This window comes from Neophocaena asiaeorientalis, unplaced genomic scaffold (assembly GCF_003031525.2).
Source record: "Neophocaena asiaeorientalis asiaeorientalis breed wild unplaced genomic scaffold, Neophocaena_asiaeorientalis_V1.1 scaffold217, whole genome shotgun sequence".
Lineage (NCBI taxonomy): Eukaryota > Metazoa > Chordata > Mammalia > Artiodactyla > Phocoenidae > Neophocaena > Neophocaena asiaeorientalis.
The window spans coordinates 1,540,550-1,553,519 of record NW_020172293.1 but is presented as its reverse complement, the minus strand read 5'-3'; the positions used below and the strand labels follow the sequence as shown (position 1 = coordinate 1,553,519).

The window sequence follows — 12,970 nt, the reverse complement described above, 5'->3', positions numbered from 1 at the left end:
GACAGATTATTTTATGGCTTTCAGTCTCTTATCACCCACATGCTCAACTTTAGACCAAATCCCCAGTGAATAATGTAGGTCAAAGAGAAGTTGCGACTTATTTATTAATAACCCACTTTTGTAGCATCCAGTGAGGCAGGCACACCTGAACTTAAAAACTATGAAGTTCCCTTCATTCCTTCCTTTCTTCCAGAATAATTCAGAACAAAAGGCATTTGGTGGGCCCGAGAAAGCCTGGGAATCGGGGTGCAGCTCAGCAAATGGTTTGGACCTGAAAGGAGTGAGGAAGGTGTCCACGCTGGGAGGGGAGAGGCAGTGGTGGCTCGGCTTGGGGCGTTGAGACCCCGAGGAGGGGACAAAGAGAGCATTTGTCTAGGGGGATGGTGGTGACCCCAGTCAGTTTGTCAGAGCCTGAGCTGGATAAGTGCGTCTGCATAGGGGTCAAAATGGAGACAAGGGGTTGGTTACATAAAGGGGGCTTGATACCATCTGGAAATATCCTGAGGACAATGGGAGCCAGGTTTCTTACTGTTAGAGATGAGAATTACAAATGTGGAAGGGAGAAAACTGAACCCCTTGATGTTGGAGTGGAATTGGAGGTGTCAGTGTGAACTCATGGTTTTCAATATGTAGAGAGGCATATGAAAAGAAATATGTGATACGTGTGTGTGTGTGTGTGTGTGTATACAGGTTGTCTGGCTATGTCCACTAAGAGAACTTGCAAGCTTGACGCCCCAAGAGCAAGCACATCAAACACCTAGCTCTCAGTTTTTAAATATAATTCTCCACTAATAGTAAGCAGGCATTCTTGGAGAAAAGCTGATGTTTAAGGCTATACAAGATAAGCCTGGAACTTAATGTGCCCGAAAGTGAGGAACTGCCCAAAGAGTGATGGAGACAATGTCAAAAGGACACAGAAGCCAAATTGAAGTGATTCTCACTGACCAAATCTGGGACAGTTTGAGCATCAAAATAATGATGATAATGATGGTAACAATGATGTCCGTTGAATAAAGTAGAAATCCATTAATTCATACTTTCGTACTTTCACACACAAATAGATGAATGGAAAAAAGCTAAAGCTTTTCTTTATAGAAGAATGCCAACTAATGAATATAGAAGGAATAATGAAAGTTTAAAAATTATCTTTTGGCAACCATCATAGTAATAATTAATTCATCCAAAAACTTCAATGGATGCTAAACTAGTGGGTTAAGTTTTGATTAAAAATAGGATATTTAGATGGTCTCAAAAGCTCTGCATAAAATAACTTAATTACAGAAGAGAAGGAGAAACTTTATAGGCGAGAAGCCTGGCAGACACAGACTTAATCAAGTAAGCAAAGTGAATACAACTACTGATGTGACAAATGGAAATCACATACCACCTGATAGGATACAAGGAGAAGACTTCCCTTCCATGATATTCCTGCCAAAAATATAATCTTGAGGGAATATCTGACAAATCCAAGTTCGGGAACATTCTACAAAATAACTAGCCTGAAATTCTAAAAACAATATCAAGGTCATGAAATTCAAGGAAATATTAAGGAACTCCTGCAGATTGAAGGAGACCAAAGAGACATGACAACTAAACACACCACGTGATCCTGGATTGGATCCTTTCATTGTTAAGTATATTTGGGACAATTGATGACTTTTTTTTAAAACAAATATTTCTTTATTTAAAAAATTTTTTATTTTATTTAAAAAATTTATTTTATTTGTTTATTTTTGGCTCTGTTGGGTCTTCGTTGCTGCACACAGGCTTTCTGTAGTTGCGGCGAGCGGGGGCTACTCTTTGTTGCGGTGTGCAGGCTTCTCATTGTGGTGGCTTCTCTTGTTGCAGAGCACGGGCTTCGGGCGTGCGTGCTTCAGTAGTTGCGGCACGTGGGCTCAGTAGTTGTGGCTCGCAGGCTCTAGAGCACAGGCTCATCAGTTGTGGCGCACGGGCTTAGTTGCTCCGTGGCATGTGGGATCTTCCTGGACCAGGGCTCGAACCCATGTCCCCTGTATTGGCAGGCAGATTCTTAACCACTGCACCACCAGGGAAGCCCGTCCTGTTGCCTTTTAAAGTAATTTAAGTCAGTCATTCTTGAGAGAATTTTGCATTTTTCTACCTTCTTAGCTAATTTTCTTGTGGGAATTTATGTTAAGTAAAAATGCCATTTGTCCTCAGGAAACTCGTTTTTCTCTCCAGCTAAAGTTTACTAACCGGAAAATGAGCACGTTAGATGTTACGACCATTAAGTTGCCTTCTAGTTCTGAAGTAGTTTGTTGTGTTGGAAAAATGATCTTCAGAGTTAACAGTCATTGCAGAAGCATTCAACAAACATGATTCGGTCAAGACCATCCTCTGTTACTCTTTCATAGGTGTGTGTCCTGTTTTTAATGGATAATTATCCAATATTCTCAGACTCAAGGGTTTCTTATTCTACCTACTTGCATTTTTCCTTTTTCACTTATTTTGAGACTTTTTGTTTTTCCTTCTTCACATTCTGGGCTGAATTTTTCTTGTTTCCATTCAGTTTACAGGAACCAGGTGTAAAACAGTCTTTCTGCAGGATCCCAAAGGACTCTAAATATATGAGACTCCATTAGCGCTGTAATTCATTATCCCAGATATCATGGATGTGCAGAAATATCCATAACTTATTATGAAATATTCATAATAGTTATTATTTTAGTATCATCCTTTAAAATTATCTTTATACATTTCATAATGTGTATATTACTATACTAGGAAATATGTAGAAAGTAGTCTGTATCTATATCGAGTATGCTTGCTCAGAAGTTTCCTATTGTTTGGAATGTGTGATCAAGAATGTTGGAGGCCAGGGCTTCCCTGGTGGCGCAGTGGTTGAGAGTCCGCCTGCAGATGCAGGGGACGCGGGTTCGTGCCCCGGTCCGGGAAGATCCCACATGCCGCGGAGCGGCTGGGCCCGTGAGCCACGGCCGCTGAGCCTGCGCGTCCGGAGCCTGTGCTCCGCAACGGGAGAGAGGCCACAACAGTGAGAGGCCCGCGTACAGAAAATTAAAAAAAAAAAAAAAGAATGTTGGAGGCCAGGGCTTCCCTGGGGGCGCAGTGGTTGAGAGTCCGCCTGCAGATGCAGGGGACGCGGGTTCGTGCCCCGGTCCGGGAAGATCCCACATGCCGCGGAGCGGCTGGGCCCGTGAGCCACGGCCGCTGAGCCTGCGCGTCCGGAGCCTGTGCTCCGCAACGGGAGAGAGGCCACAACAGTGAGAGGCCCGCGTACAGAAAATTAAAAAAAAAAAAAAAGAATGTTGGAGGCCAGGGCTTCCCTGGGGGCGCAGTGGTTGAGAGTCCGCCTGCAGATGCAGGGGACGCGGGTTCGTGCCCCGGTCCGGGAAGATCCCACATGCCGCGGAGCGGCTGGGCCCGTGAGCCACGGCCGCTGAGCCTGCGCGTCCGGAGCCTGTGCTCCGCAACGGGAGAGAGGCCACAACAGTGAGAGGCCCGCGTACAGAAAATTAAAAAAAAAAAAAAAGAATGTTGGAGGCCAGGGCTTCCCTGGGGGCGCAGTGGTTGAGAGTCCGCCTGCAGATGCAGGGGACGCGGGTTCGTGCCCCGGTCCGGGAAGATCCCACATGCCGCGGAGCGGCTGGGCCCGTGAGCCACGGCCGCTGAGCCTGCGCGTCCGGAGCCTGTGCTCCGCAACGGGAGAGAGGCCACAACAGTGAGAGGCCCGCGTACAGAAAATTAAAAAAAAAAAAAAAGAATGTTGGAGGCCAGGGCTTCCCTGGGGGCGCAGTGGTTGAGAGTCCGCCTGCAGATGCAGGGGACGCGGGTTCGTGCCCCGGTCCGGGAAGATCCCACATGCCGCGGAGCGGCTGGGCCCGTGAGCCACGGCCGCTGAGCCTGCGCGTCCGGAGCCTGTGCTCCGCAACGGGAGAGAGGCCACAACAGTGAGAGGCCCGCGTACAGAAAATTAAAAAAAAAAAAAAAGAATGTTGGAGGCCAGGGCTTCCCTGGGGGCGCAGTGGTTGAGAGTCCGCCTGCAGATGCAGGGGACGCGGGTTCGTGCCCCGGTCCGGGAAGATCCCACATGCCGCGGAGCGGCTGGGCCCGTGAGCCACGGCCGCTGAGCCTGCGCGTCCGGAGCCTGTGCTCCGCAACGGGAGAGAGGCCACAACAGTGAGAGGCCCGCGTACAGAAAATTAAAAAAAAAAAAAAAAAAGAATGTTGGAGGCCAAACTTTTGCTTTAAAAAATTCTTAATTCATATTAATATAAAACCTAATAACTCTTAGACTTTGTAAACTCATTATTATTGACCATTACCCTTGTTAGTTTGCTCCTTTATATGTAAAATCATTAGGTTCTTGTATCAGTCAGAGTTCCTTGATTGTAGGCAACAGAAACTTAACTCTGACCAACTTAGGCAATGCTACGGAAAATGGCACTGAGTGGCCTACAAAGCCAAGGGAGAAGCTGGGCAATCCAGCCTCCTAGGAAGGGGCTCTGGCATCCTTGGGCCTCCAGAGCAGCATCACCTGGGCTGATCCTTAGATCCTCAACACTGGATGACTCTGTAGTCATCCAGTAGTCTAGTCACCACTGTAGTCTAGTCACCCTAGTGTCTCCAACTCAAGATTCGCATTTCCAAGAAGTCTGAATGGTCTGTCTTGGGTCCTGTGCCACACACACCCTAAGACACTCTTCTTATCCTCCTTCGCAATATATTTCCTGTGGAGTATGGAGGGATGGTCCTTTCCTGACATCCATATCTATAAATTCAGATGCCAGGGCATGACTGCTTGCTGAAAAATGCCAATTCTAGCGATATCATATTTTCTTTATCTTCAGAAAGAAGAAAAATGTATCAAATGATTAGTCTAAAGTGTCACTTTCTTACCAAAAACTTTCGATATTTTACTCAGTTGTGGTTTTTTCTACCCCCTTTACATTTTGCTTAAATGATGTTTGAATTCTTAAACTACCTTTATGAAATTGAAACAAAAATATTCACCGAGGGTCAAATATAATTTTCAATTTTTTCATAAATAATTATAAGCCCTTAGAATAAATTTTAGTAGATTTATAATCAATTTTAAGTTAAATTTGTTTTAAAATCTATTTACTTTTCCTACTTATATAAATAAATTACTGTACTCTGATACTATAAAAGTCAAGCTTAATCATTCCTCCTTTTAATTCATAGGAAAAGACAAGATAAAATGTTTAGATTTATCCTTAACTTTTCTGAAAGGTAAAATACCTGGAGTAGAGATAGAGGTAGAGGATGCATTTGGGAGAAATGTGCATTAAATGTTTATTCCCTTTCTTCAGATCATGTGTTAGAAAATATTCAAGGGAGAAACTTCAATCACAGATTAGATAATTTCCTTTGAATTTCAAAAATGATTTCATGAGGATATTTTTTTCTGTCAAATGATAAGCTTTTTTAAAGGCAAAATGTGAAGGCCGTAGATGAAGATTCCACTTAGGACAAGATTAATACATTAGTGGAGGAGCTCCTTGAGGGACGAAATTAATATGGAACCAAAACATACTGCCTAGCCCTCTGCTCAAGTATGTTTCCACCAGTGAAATGCCCTTTTGGCTGAATATGGCCTTTGAATTTCATGACAAAGTATCATCTTGGAGGAATCATCTTGAGGGAATCAAATATATCCAATTTTAAACCTCAATTAGTGCCTTTGTTCTACTTGGCCGATAAGATAAACAGCTAGAGCCTAAGACAAATGTGACACCGGGAGGGACTCTTCAAAACAGAGACATCAGGGAGTTCAAGTCCACGATTTGGGGATAGCCCATCAAGTCCAGAGCAGGTCAAGGGAAGCAGCACCGTGCAGCCAGAGGAGCAGAGTATGAAATGTGAGGAGGGAGACTATGCTCTGGATTTTCCTGAGTCCCTTATGATTGTATCTAACCAGGTGGAATTAATGAGATGACATGATTGGAATATTTGGTTATGCCTTTTCATTGTAATCCTTCTGTGTATAATTCTCTGAAGGAAAAGAACTGATTCTGTTGATGGTGTTGGTTTACATAGATGTAGTTAATTTGAAATTTCCGGTCAGGTGTGATTTGTCCCAAGTTGACAGATGGAAAATAATTTTATTCACATTCAGAAGTCACCTACTATGTGCATACCACGATATAAAACATTCTCAAATTCACCAGAATTTAGTAGTGCAGAGAGGGAGGTGGGAGTGGAGAGAGCCTACCATTCAAATCATAACTACGTGCCAAAATATGCAATACAGACAAATAGTTTAAAATCTAGAAGGTCGGGCTTCCCTGGTGGCACAGTGGTTGAGAGTCCGCCTGCCGATGCAGGGGACATGGGTTCGTGCCCCGGTCCAGGAAGATCCCACATGCCGTGGAGCGGCTGGGCCCGTGAGCCATGGCTGCTGAGCCTGCGCGTCCGGAGCCTGTGCTCCGCAACGGGAGAGGCCACAACAGGGAGAGGCCCGCGCGTACCGCAAAAAAAAAAAAAATCTAGAAGGTCAAAAGATACAGAGGTTAGTATGACGAGGAGCAGATTAAGTCTGCAAGGGGGCGCTAGAACTTGGAATGGGGCTTTAAGCCTGGGTACGTCTGGATATGAGAAGTAGAAAATAGGAGGACCATTGTGTATCTTGGCTATGTAGACACCCTGACTTAGGATACTTTAAGGTGAAGTTCAAGTCCAGTGGCTTGAACTTCAATCCGTTTTATATATAGTAGTTGGTATCTGCTAATCCCAATCCCATTTTACAGATCTTTAAATTAACTAAGTGTGGGGCAAAGTTTGTGTTTGATCAGAGCTCACAATATGTGGAATCAAAAGAACTAGGGTTTGAGTCCTGATTCTACCCAAACTGTAAGGGAACAGAATTTTAGTATTAGTTTGTAAGCAAATTTATTGCAGTTGGAATCTCCTTACCTGAGTAATGAATGCAAGAAGTAAGTCTCGTCTCTTCCTTCCAGGCGTGTCTGCACAACTCACCAGCACCTGGCACCGTCGGAATACATCCGTAGGAACGCCCTTTTGGATGGCTCCTGAGGTCAGTTAGAGTTTTGAGGGAGGCAAATGTAACATTTGATCCTTACTGAGTTTCCTTTCTATGCATACTCTAGCTCCATATGTGTTTTTGGAATATACTAGAAGAAAATGTCAGTTGTGTTGTTTTTATGTGACATATTTACATGTGTGAGGAGGGACATAGGAGATAATAAACGGGCTTTGAGCAAATATGTAAATAAATGAGGGATTGAATGAATGAGTCACAAGAGGTAAAGAGAAACTACAGTTGAACAACACAGGTTTGAACTGTGGGTTTGCTTATATGCAAATTTTTTTTCAATAAATATAGTACCAAAAATAAATAAATAAAATAAATATAGTACCTGTATTTTCATTTTACAGATTATTTTCTTTTTTTATTGAAGTATAGTTGATTTACAATGTTGTGTTAGTTTCTGCTGTACAGCAAAGTGATTTAGTTATACATGTATATGTTCTTTTTCCTATTCTTTTTCATTTTAGGTTATTACAAGATATTGAATATAGTGCCCTGTGCTATACTCTAGGACCTTGTTGTTTATCTGTTTTTATATAGTAGTTGGTATCTGCTAATCTCAATCCCATTTTACAGATCTTTAAATTAAGTAAGTGTGGGGAAAAGTTTATGTTTGATCAGAGCTCACAATATGTGGAATCAAAAGAACTAGGGTTTGAGTCCTGATTCTATCCAGACTGTGTCAGCTTCCTGACCTTGGGTGAGTCATTTATCAATTCCTCTGTTTTTGAGGCAGAGATAACAGTACATGGATTTTCGACTGCTCGGGGGGTTGGAACCCCTAACCCTGTATTGCTCAAGGGTCAGCTGTACTTGCAGCCTTAATTTTTCATTAAATATCCTTTTAATTGCTTAGCATGCATCTCTCTTAATGATATTTAGATTTTGTTCTTAACTTGGATAGAAATATAAAAACGCCTGTCTTTGTTTAAGATCAGAGTCAGGCCTATTAACCTGTGTTTATAGCAGCTTCCCATGTTGAGTCACTCTGCTTAGGGCCACATTGCACTTCAGGAGATTCTTTTCACCATCACCTTTGGGAAGTTGTAGAGAAACTGCTAAAATAGTGGAGGAAAAATGTTTTCTAGAGTCACATCTTTTCTCCACAGTCACTGTTAATGCCTTTAATCCTTTTAATTATGTTCATCAGTAGAGAACATATGTTTGAAAGCTTTCTCTGCACCCTTTGGGAAGAGCTCTGCTATTTACCTACAACTCTAGCGAGTGAAGGGAGGAGAAGTAATTCAAATACTACATTAATATTGCAAAATCGTAGAATTAAATTTGCTTGAGGATTAAATCGTGGTGTACTGTTCCTACTTTAATACTAATTCAATTACTACTTGCAAAAAAAAAGTTAAAATGTAAGTGTAATGTAAAACATGGGGAAAGGATAAGTTAGCTTAAGAAACTTAAAAAAATTCCAATGGATTCAAAAATTTTTTGAACAGGGAGAACATCTTAGAATAAAAGTAGAAAGTATAGTCATATAAGCAAAAACAAAATTGAATAAGAGTATCTCAAATAAAAATGCTAAAAATAATTAAGAGAATCTCAAGTGAGAGTTTCTTCAGTTTGTTCTGATATATCACTGTTGTTTTAAAAGCTTATGAAAAATTTTCAAAGTGAAAAATTAATAAAATTTAGCTATGATACCAAGCTTTGCATCTTACCCACATATATGATTAATTACTATAAAAATACTATAATATATAAAACTAAATGTTTAATATTAAATAATCATCTAGCTTTATATTTTTCATATGTTAATTTATAGCAACAAAGCCAGTATTTTAAGTATGCCATTTAGTAAAAATAATTTTGATTAGTAGATCTTGGAACCAGTATATGAGGAAAAGGAAATATTTTGATCTATCTAAAATTGAATTACCAGAATAATAAATAAGTTAATAATTAAAATTGATACTTCGTACTATGCAATTACTAGATAGGCATTTTACTGATAAGTCATTATTTATTATTAATAAGCCTACTGTAGCACAAATAGGGTTTGAAAGTGCTTTCCTGCTCAGCAAACCAATGGATATTATCTAAAAAAGAAAGGTTCACTGTGGTCTTTTCAAACTGTCATATAAATATATGTTCAAGATTTTGTGCATATTATATGCATCTCCCTGTAATAAGCATTTTCCAACTTGTGAATGATTGGCAATATTTAAACAAATTTCCACTTACCTAGAATTCTTGAAGAATGTCAGATTGCTATGAATTAGAAAACAATAAGGTAAACAAAATTGTTCAAATTGATTAGCAGTTGAAAAGTGAAATTCTTGATTTGACATTTTTTCAGTTAAATTCTAGATCAAAAGTAGCATTTGTTGGTTATGTAAAGCCATCCTTCCCAAACTAGATTATGTGTGTTTCACAGTGAAGGGGACAGGAGAGACAGTGGCTGTGGTGGGTGACCATGTAACTTACTGTCCAAGCCAGGACACTTTGGAGAGTGAAAGGGGATGGTATTTATAATGACTCTAGGGAAGCGAGCATAAACCTAGAACATCATGGGCAATTTGGGGCATAAATTCATCCTCTTTGCCAACACAGGGATTTTTTAATGTGTTAAGCTTGATGTTAAGTAGAGTCAGAAAGATGAACTACGTTCCAGACAGGACCTTAGATTCCTTTCATTTTGCATATCATTTCATAGTACTGTAGTTAAATGATAAAACTCTAACCTGCCATCATCCCCACATCATTTTTTGTCTTGTGAGTTGGCATTCACAAAATATAAAACTTTTTAAAATATAAAAAATAGTTTAAAAAATTTAAAGTTGAATTTTCTTTTTGTTATCACTGATGTTACAATTATTATTTGCAGCCTGTCTGTATTTATACTTACACATTTAGAAATAAATTGTGAAGTAACTGTGTAATAATTCTTCTATGTTAACACTATTTCATGATACTGCAAAAAAGATTCCCCCCTTTTTTTTCTTGTCTCTTAGTGACATCCTTTGATTAGTGACATTTTTAAAAAGCTGGTTGTAGCTTTACTATTTAGTGTGCTCCCAGATAACTGCTGATAAAGCCTTACCAATGTTTATTTTTATCCAGTTTATTTTTCTCTTATTAATGGCATAAGCCTTTTTGCATTTCTCCACACTTGTCTCATTCCTGCCTTCTAGTTGTCAGAAAAGATTGAGGCCATTTGACTAGACTGCTCTCAAGCTTATTGTCGTGGGCCTCTCACGTTGCGGAGCACAGGCTCCGGACGCGCCGGCTCATTGGCCATGGCTCACGGGCCCAGCCGCTCCGTGGCATGTGGGATTTTCCCGGACCGGGGCACGAACCTGCGTCCCCTGCATTGGCAGGTGGACTGTCAACCACTGCGCCACCAGGGAAGTCCCCTTCCTTCGCTTTTTATTTGTTAAAGATGTATTCTTTATCTTTGCTGAGATGAATGACTCTGTTCACTCATCAAATGTTTATCAAGTGACTATCATTGCACAGGTGTTAGCTGTGTATTTGATTACATCCCTTCCCATGGGGGACATTGTTTCAGTCCCCTTTCTGTTTTGCATTTTCAAAAAGTTTATTTCATAGATTTCTCCTCATACTTGCAATCCTGCTAAGATATTCTCTGTTCTCAGAAGAAAACTACTGCTACTAATTGTAATTTGAGCTTTTACTCCCCTGTGTTACTGCCTTTGCTCGGAGCTCTCAAACCTCATCAGTTTGAACACTTACACATTGTTCTAAGCATTTTGCTACGTGCTTGTTAAAGTCACAAACTTCATTTTTCTTTCATTTTCTACTAGGTGATTGCATGTGAACAGCAGTTGGATACAACTTACGATGCCAGATGTGACACGTGGTCCCTGGGGATCACGGCCATCGAGCTTGGGGATGGAGATCCTCCACTGGCCGACCTCCATCCCATGAGAGCACTCTTCAAAATACCAAGGTCAGGGGGCTCTCACACTGGGTCCGTCTGTCTTCCTCTAGCCACTGAGTGCTCGTCAAGCTCCTCATGGAAATACCCAGATATATTTCAGCAGGTTGGGAGCAGAGTGGCCTGGAATATCATGCTACTTCTTCTGAGACACTCTTTTTGTTCCATAGTTTCATTTCCCTGGTCTAAGTCAAAGAGCTTTCTCTTGGTACTAAGTGTGTCTTTTTTTCTTTGGCAAGGATTTGCACTCAGAAAACAGCCGTTCCTGCCACTGTTGATCCATTCCCAGATTCATCAGTGAGGCTCCCTGGTCCACAGTCAGTGTAACAGTGATGTGCTTCATTTCACTCTATCAATCTAGTAATTTTTTTACTACTTGCTAATACTTCCCTTTGTTTAGAACTTTAAGATAATAGTATTAAGACAGTTAGAAATAAAGAAATGATTTCAAATTTGTTAGTGTTTTGAATATATTAATATGAAACACTAAACTTAGAAGAATAATCTCTTTGGAGCCAGGAAGATGCTTTTCTATGGAGACCCCTCCCCTTCAATGTGTGTATTGACAGACTTTCCCCTGCTGATCTTATCACTAATTAAACACTGTTTTATATATGCTTTGGGTAGTTCCTAGATATTTCAGAAAACTGATGTGAAAAAACTGCCTCTTTTTATTATGAATGTGTTGTCTTTTGAAGACTTTCTTAAGGATTTTGCTTGGTACCTTAATTTTAATGAAATGCACACAGAGAGGGCCTGTGGTGACAGGGGTCCAGGGCAGAGAAGTTAGTGTATGTTACAGCTTGTTACCACATTCTCCATTAAATAAACTGTGTGGTCCTAATGCCTATAGAACACGGAATAATATGTACAAAGCCCTGGTGGGGCGTGGTTCCAGTCCTAAAGTAATAATGCCAGTATGACCTATTCATTTCCAAATAGATCTGTTTGGAATATTTGTCATGTAGTTAAATTAGTATAGGACCAAAGCATTTGAATTTGTTTTTAACTTTACCTTGGAATTTTTTGTCCTGTCTATATGTTCTGAATTATAATACCTTAGAGATAGATCATCCTTTACATAACAATTTCAATGTATCTCTCAGGTCTTACTGTTTGTAAAATATATTGCTTACTTGGTAAGTGGGGAAGCAAGATTACAAAAAAGAGCAGAGGGACTTCCCTGGCGGCCCAGTGGTTAAGACTCACTCTGTGCTTCCACTGCAGGAGTCGCAGGTCCGATCCTTGGTTGGGGAACTAGGAACCTGCACGCGGCGCTGTGCAGCCAAAAAAAAAAAAAAAAAAGGCAGAAAACCTGCTCTATACCAAGTCAGACATTTCATTAAATTTGAGGAAAACAAACAAACAAAATCTGTATATCCTAATTCCTACTGTCATTCAGTATGTAAGATGAAGCACTATTCTTCCTGAGCCATTTAAATTATGGTTTAAATGACCATAGTTAGCCTAGTGTCACTGCTCTTGGTGATGGTACCATATGGAGGAAGGATGCTACCGTTGATACATATTGTACTTATGGGCAAGGTACTTCTGGAAGCTGCACCGTCTTAGTTATTTCCTATTACGTCTACCACCAGTGTTTCTCTGAAATGGAATTCTAAGAATACTCACTGTAGAAATGAGAAAAAAAGGGGGATCTGAAAAGCTACTTGGTTCTGAATGTCCTAAAATCATCAAAACCTTGTTATACTCCAAGAAACCGATAAATCTCTTAGAAAGGAAAATTTCAGGAGAACAAGAAGCAAAGCAAGATTGTTGCAGAAAAGAATTACTTCTTTTAATGTGCAAATCGGCAATCTTCAGATAGTCCTAGGATTGTAAAATGAGCTTTAGGCGTGATCTAGGGTAGACGAGTAGCTGTACTTTTCTTTAATGAGCCTGTACAGACTGTACATTAATTTTGTTATAAGCTATTTAAGGACTAATGCAGAGCTGAAGACAAAGTATTTCCATCCCACTAATGAAAACAAGGAGCTGTTGGAATTAAC

The 12,970-nt window shown here is 40.4% G+C and overlaps 1 protein-coding gene across 1 annotated transcript in view; it reads left to right on the top strand.

Moving 5' to 3' along the window:
- The window catches only part of MYO3A (myosin IIIA), a 182,192-nt gene that overhangs the window by 38,557 nt on the left and 130,665 nt on the right, over positions 1 to 12,970 (top strand). Inside the window, exons 7-8 of the mRNA XM_024765514.1 lie at positions 6,957 to 7,033; positions 10,828 to 10,973. Of these exons, the coding sequence (XP_024621282.1) occupies positions 6,957 to 7,033; positions 10,828 to 10,973 (223 nt within the window). The remainder of the gene's footprint in view (positions 1 to 6,956; positions 7,034 to 10,827; positions 10,974 to 12,970) is intronic.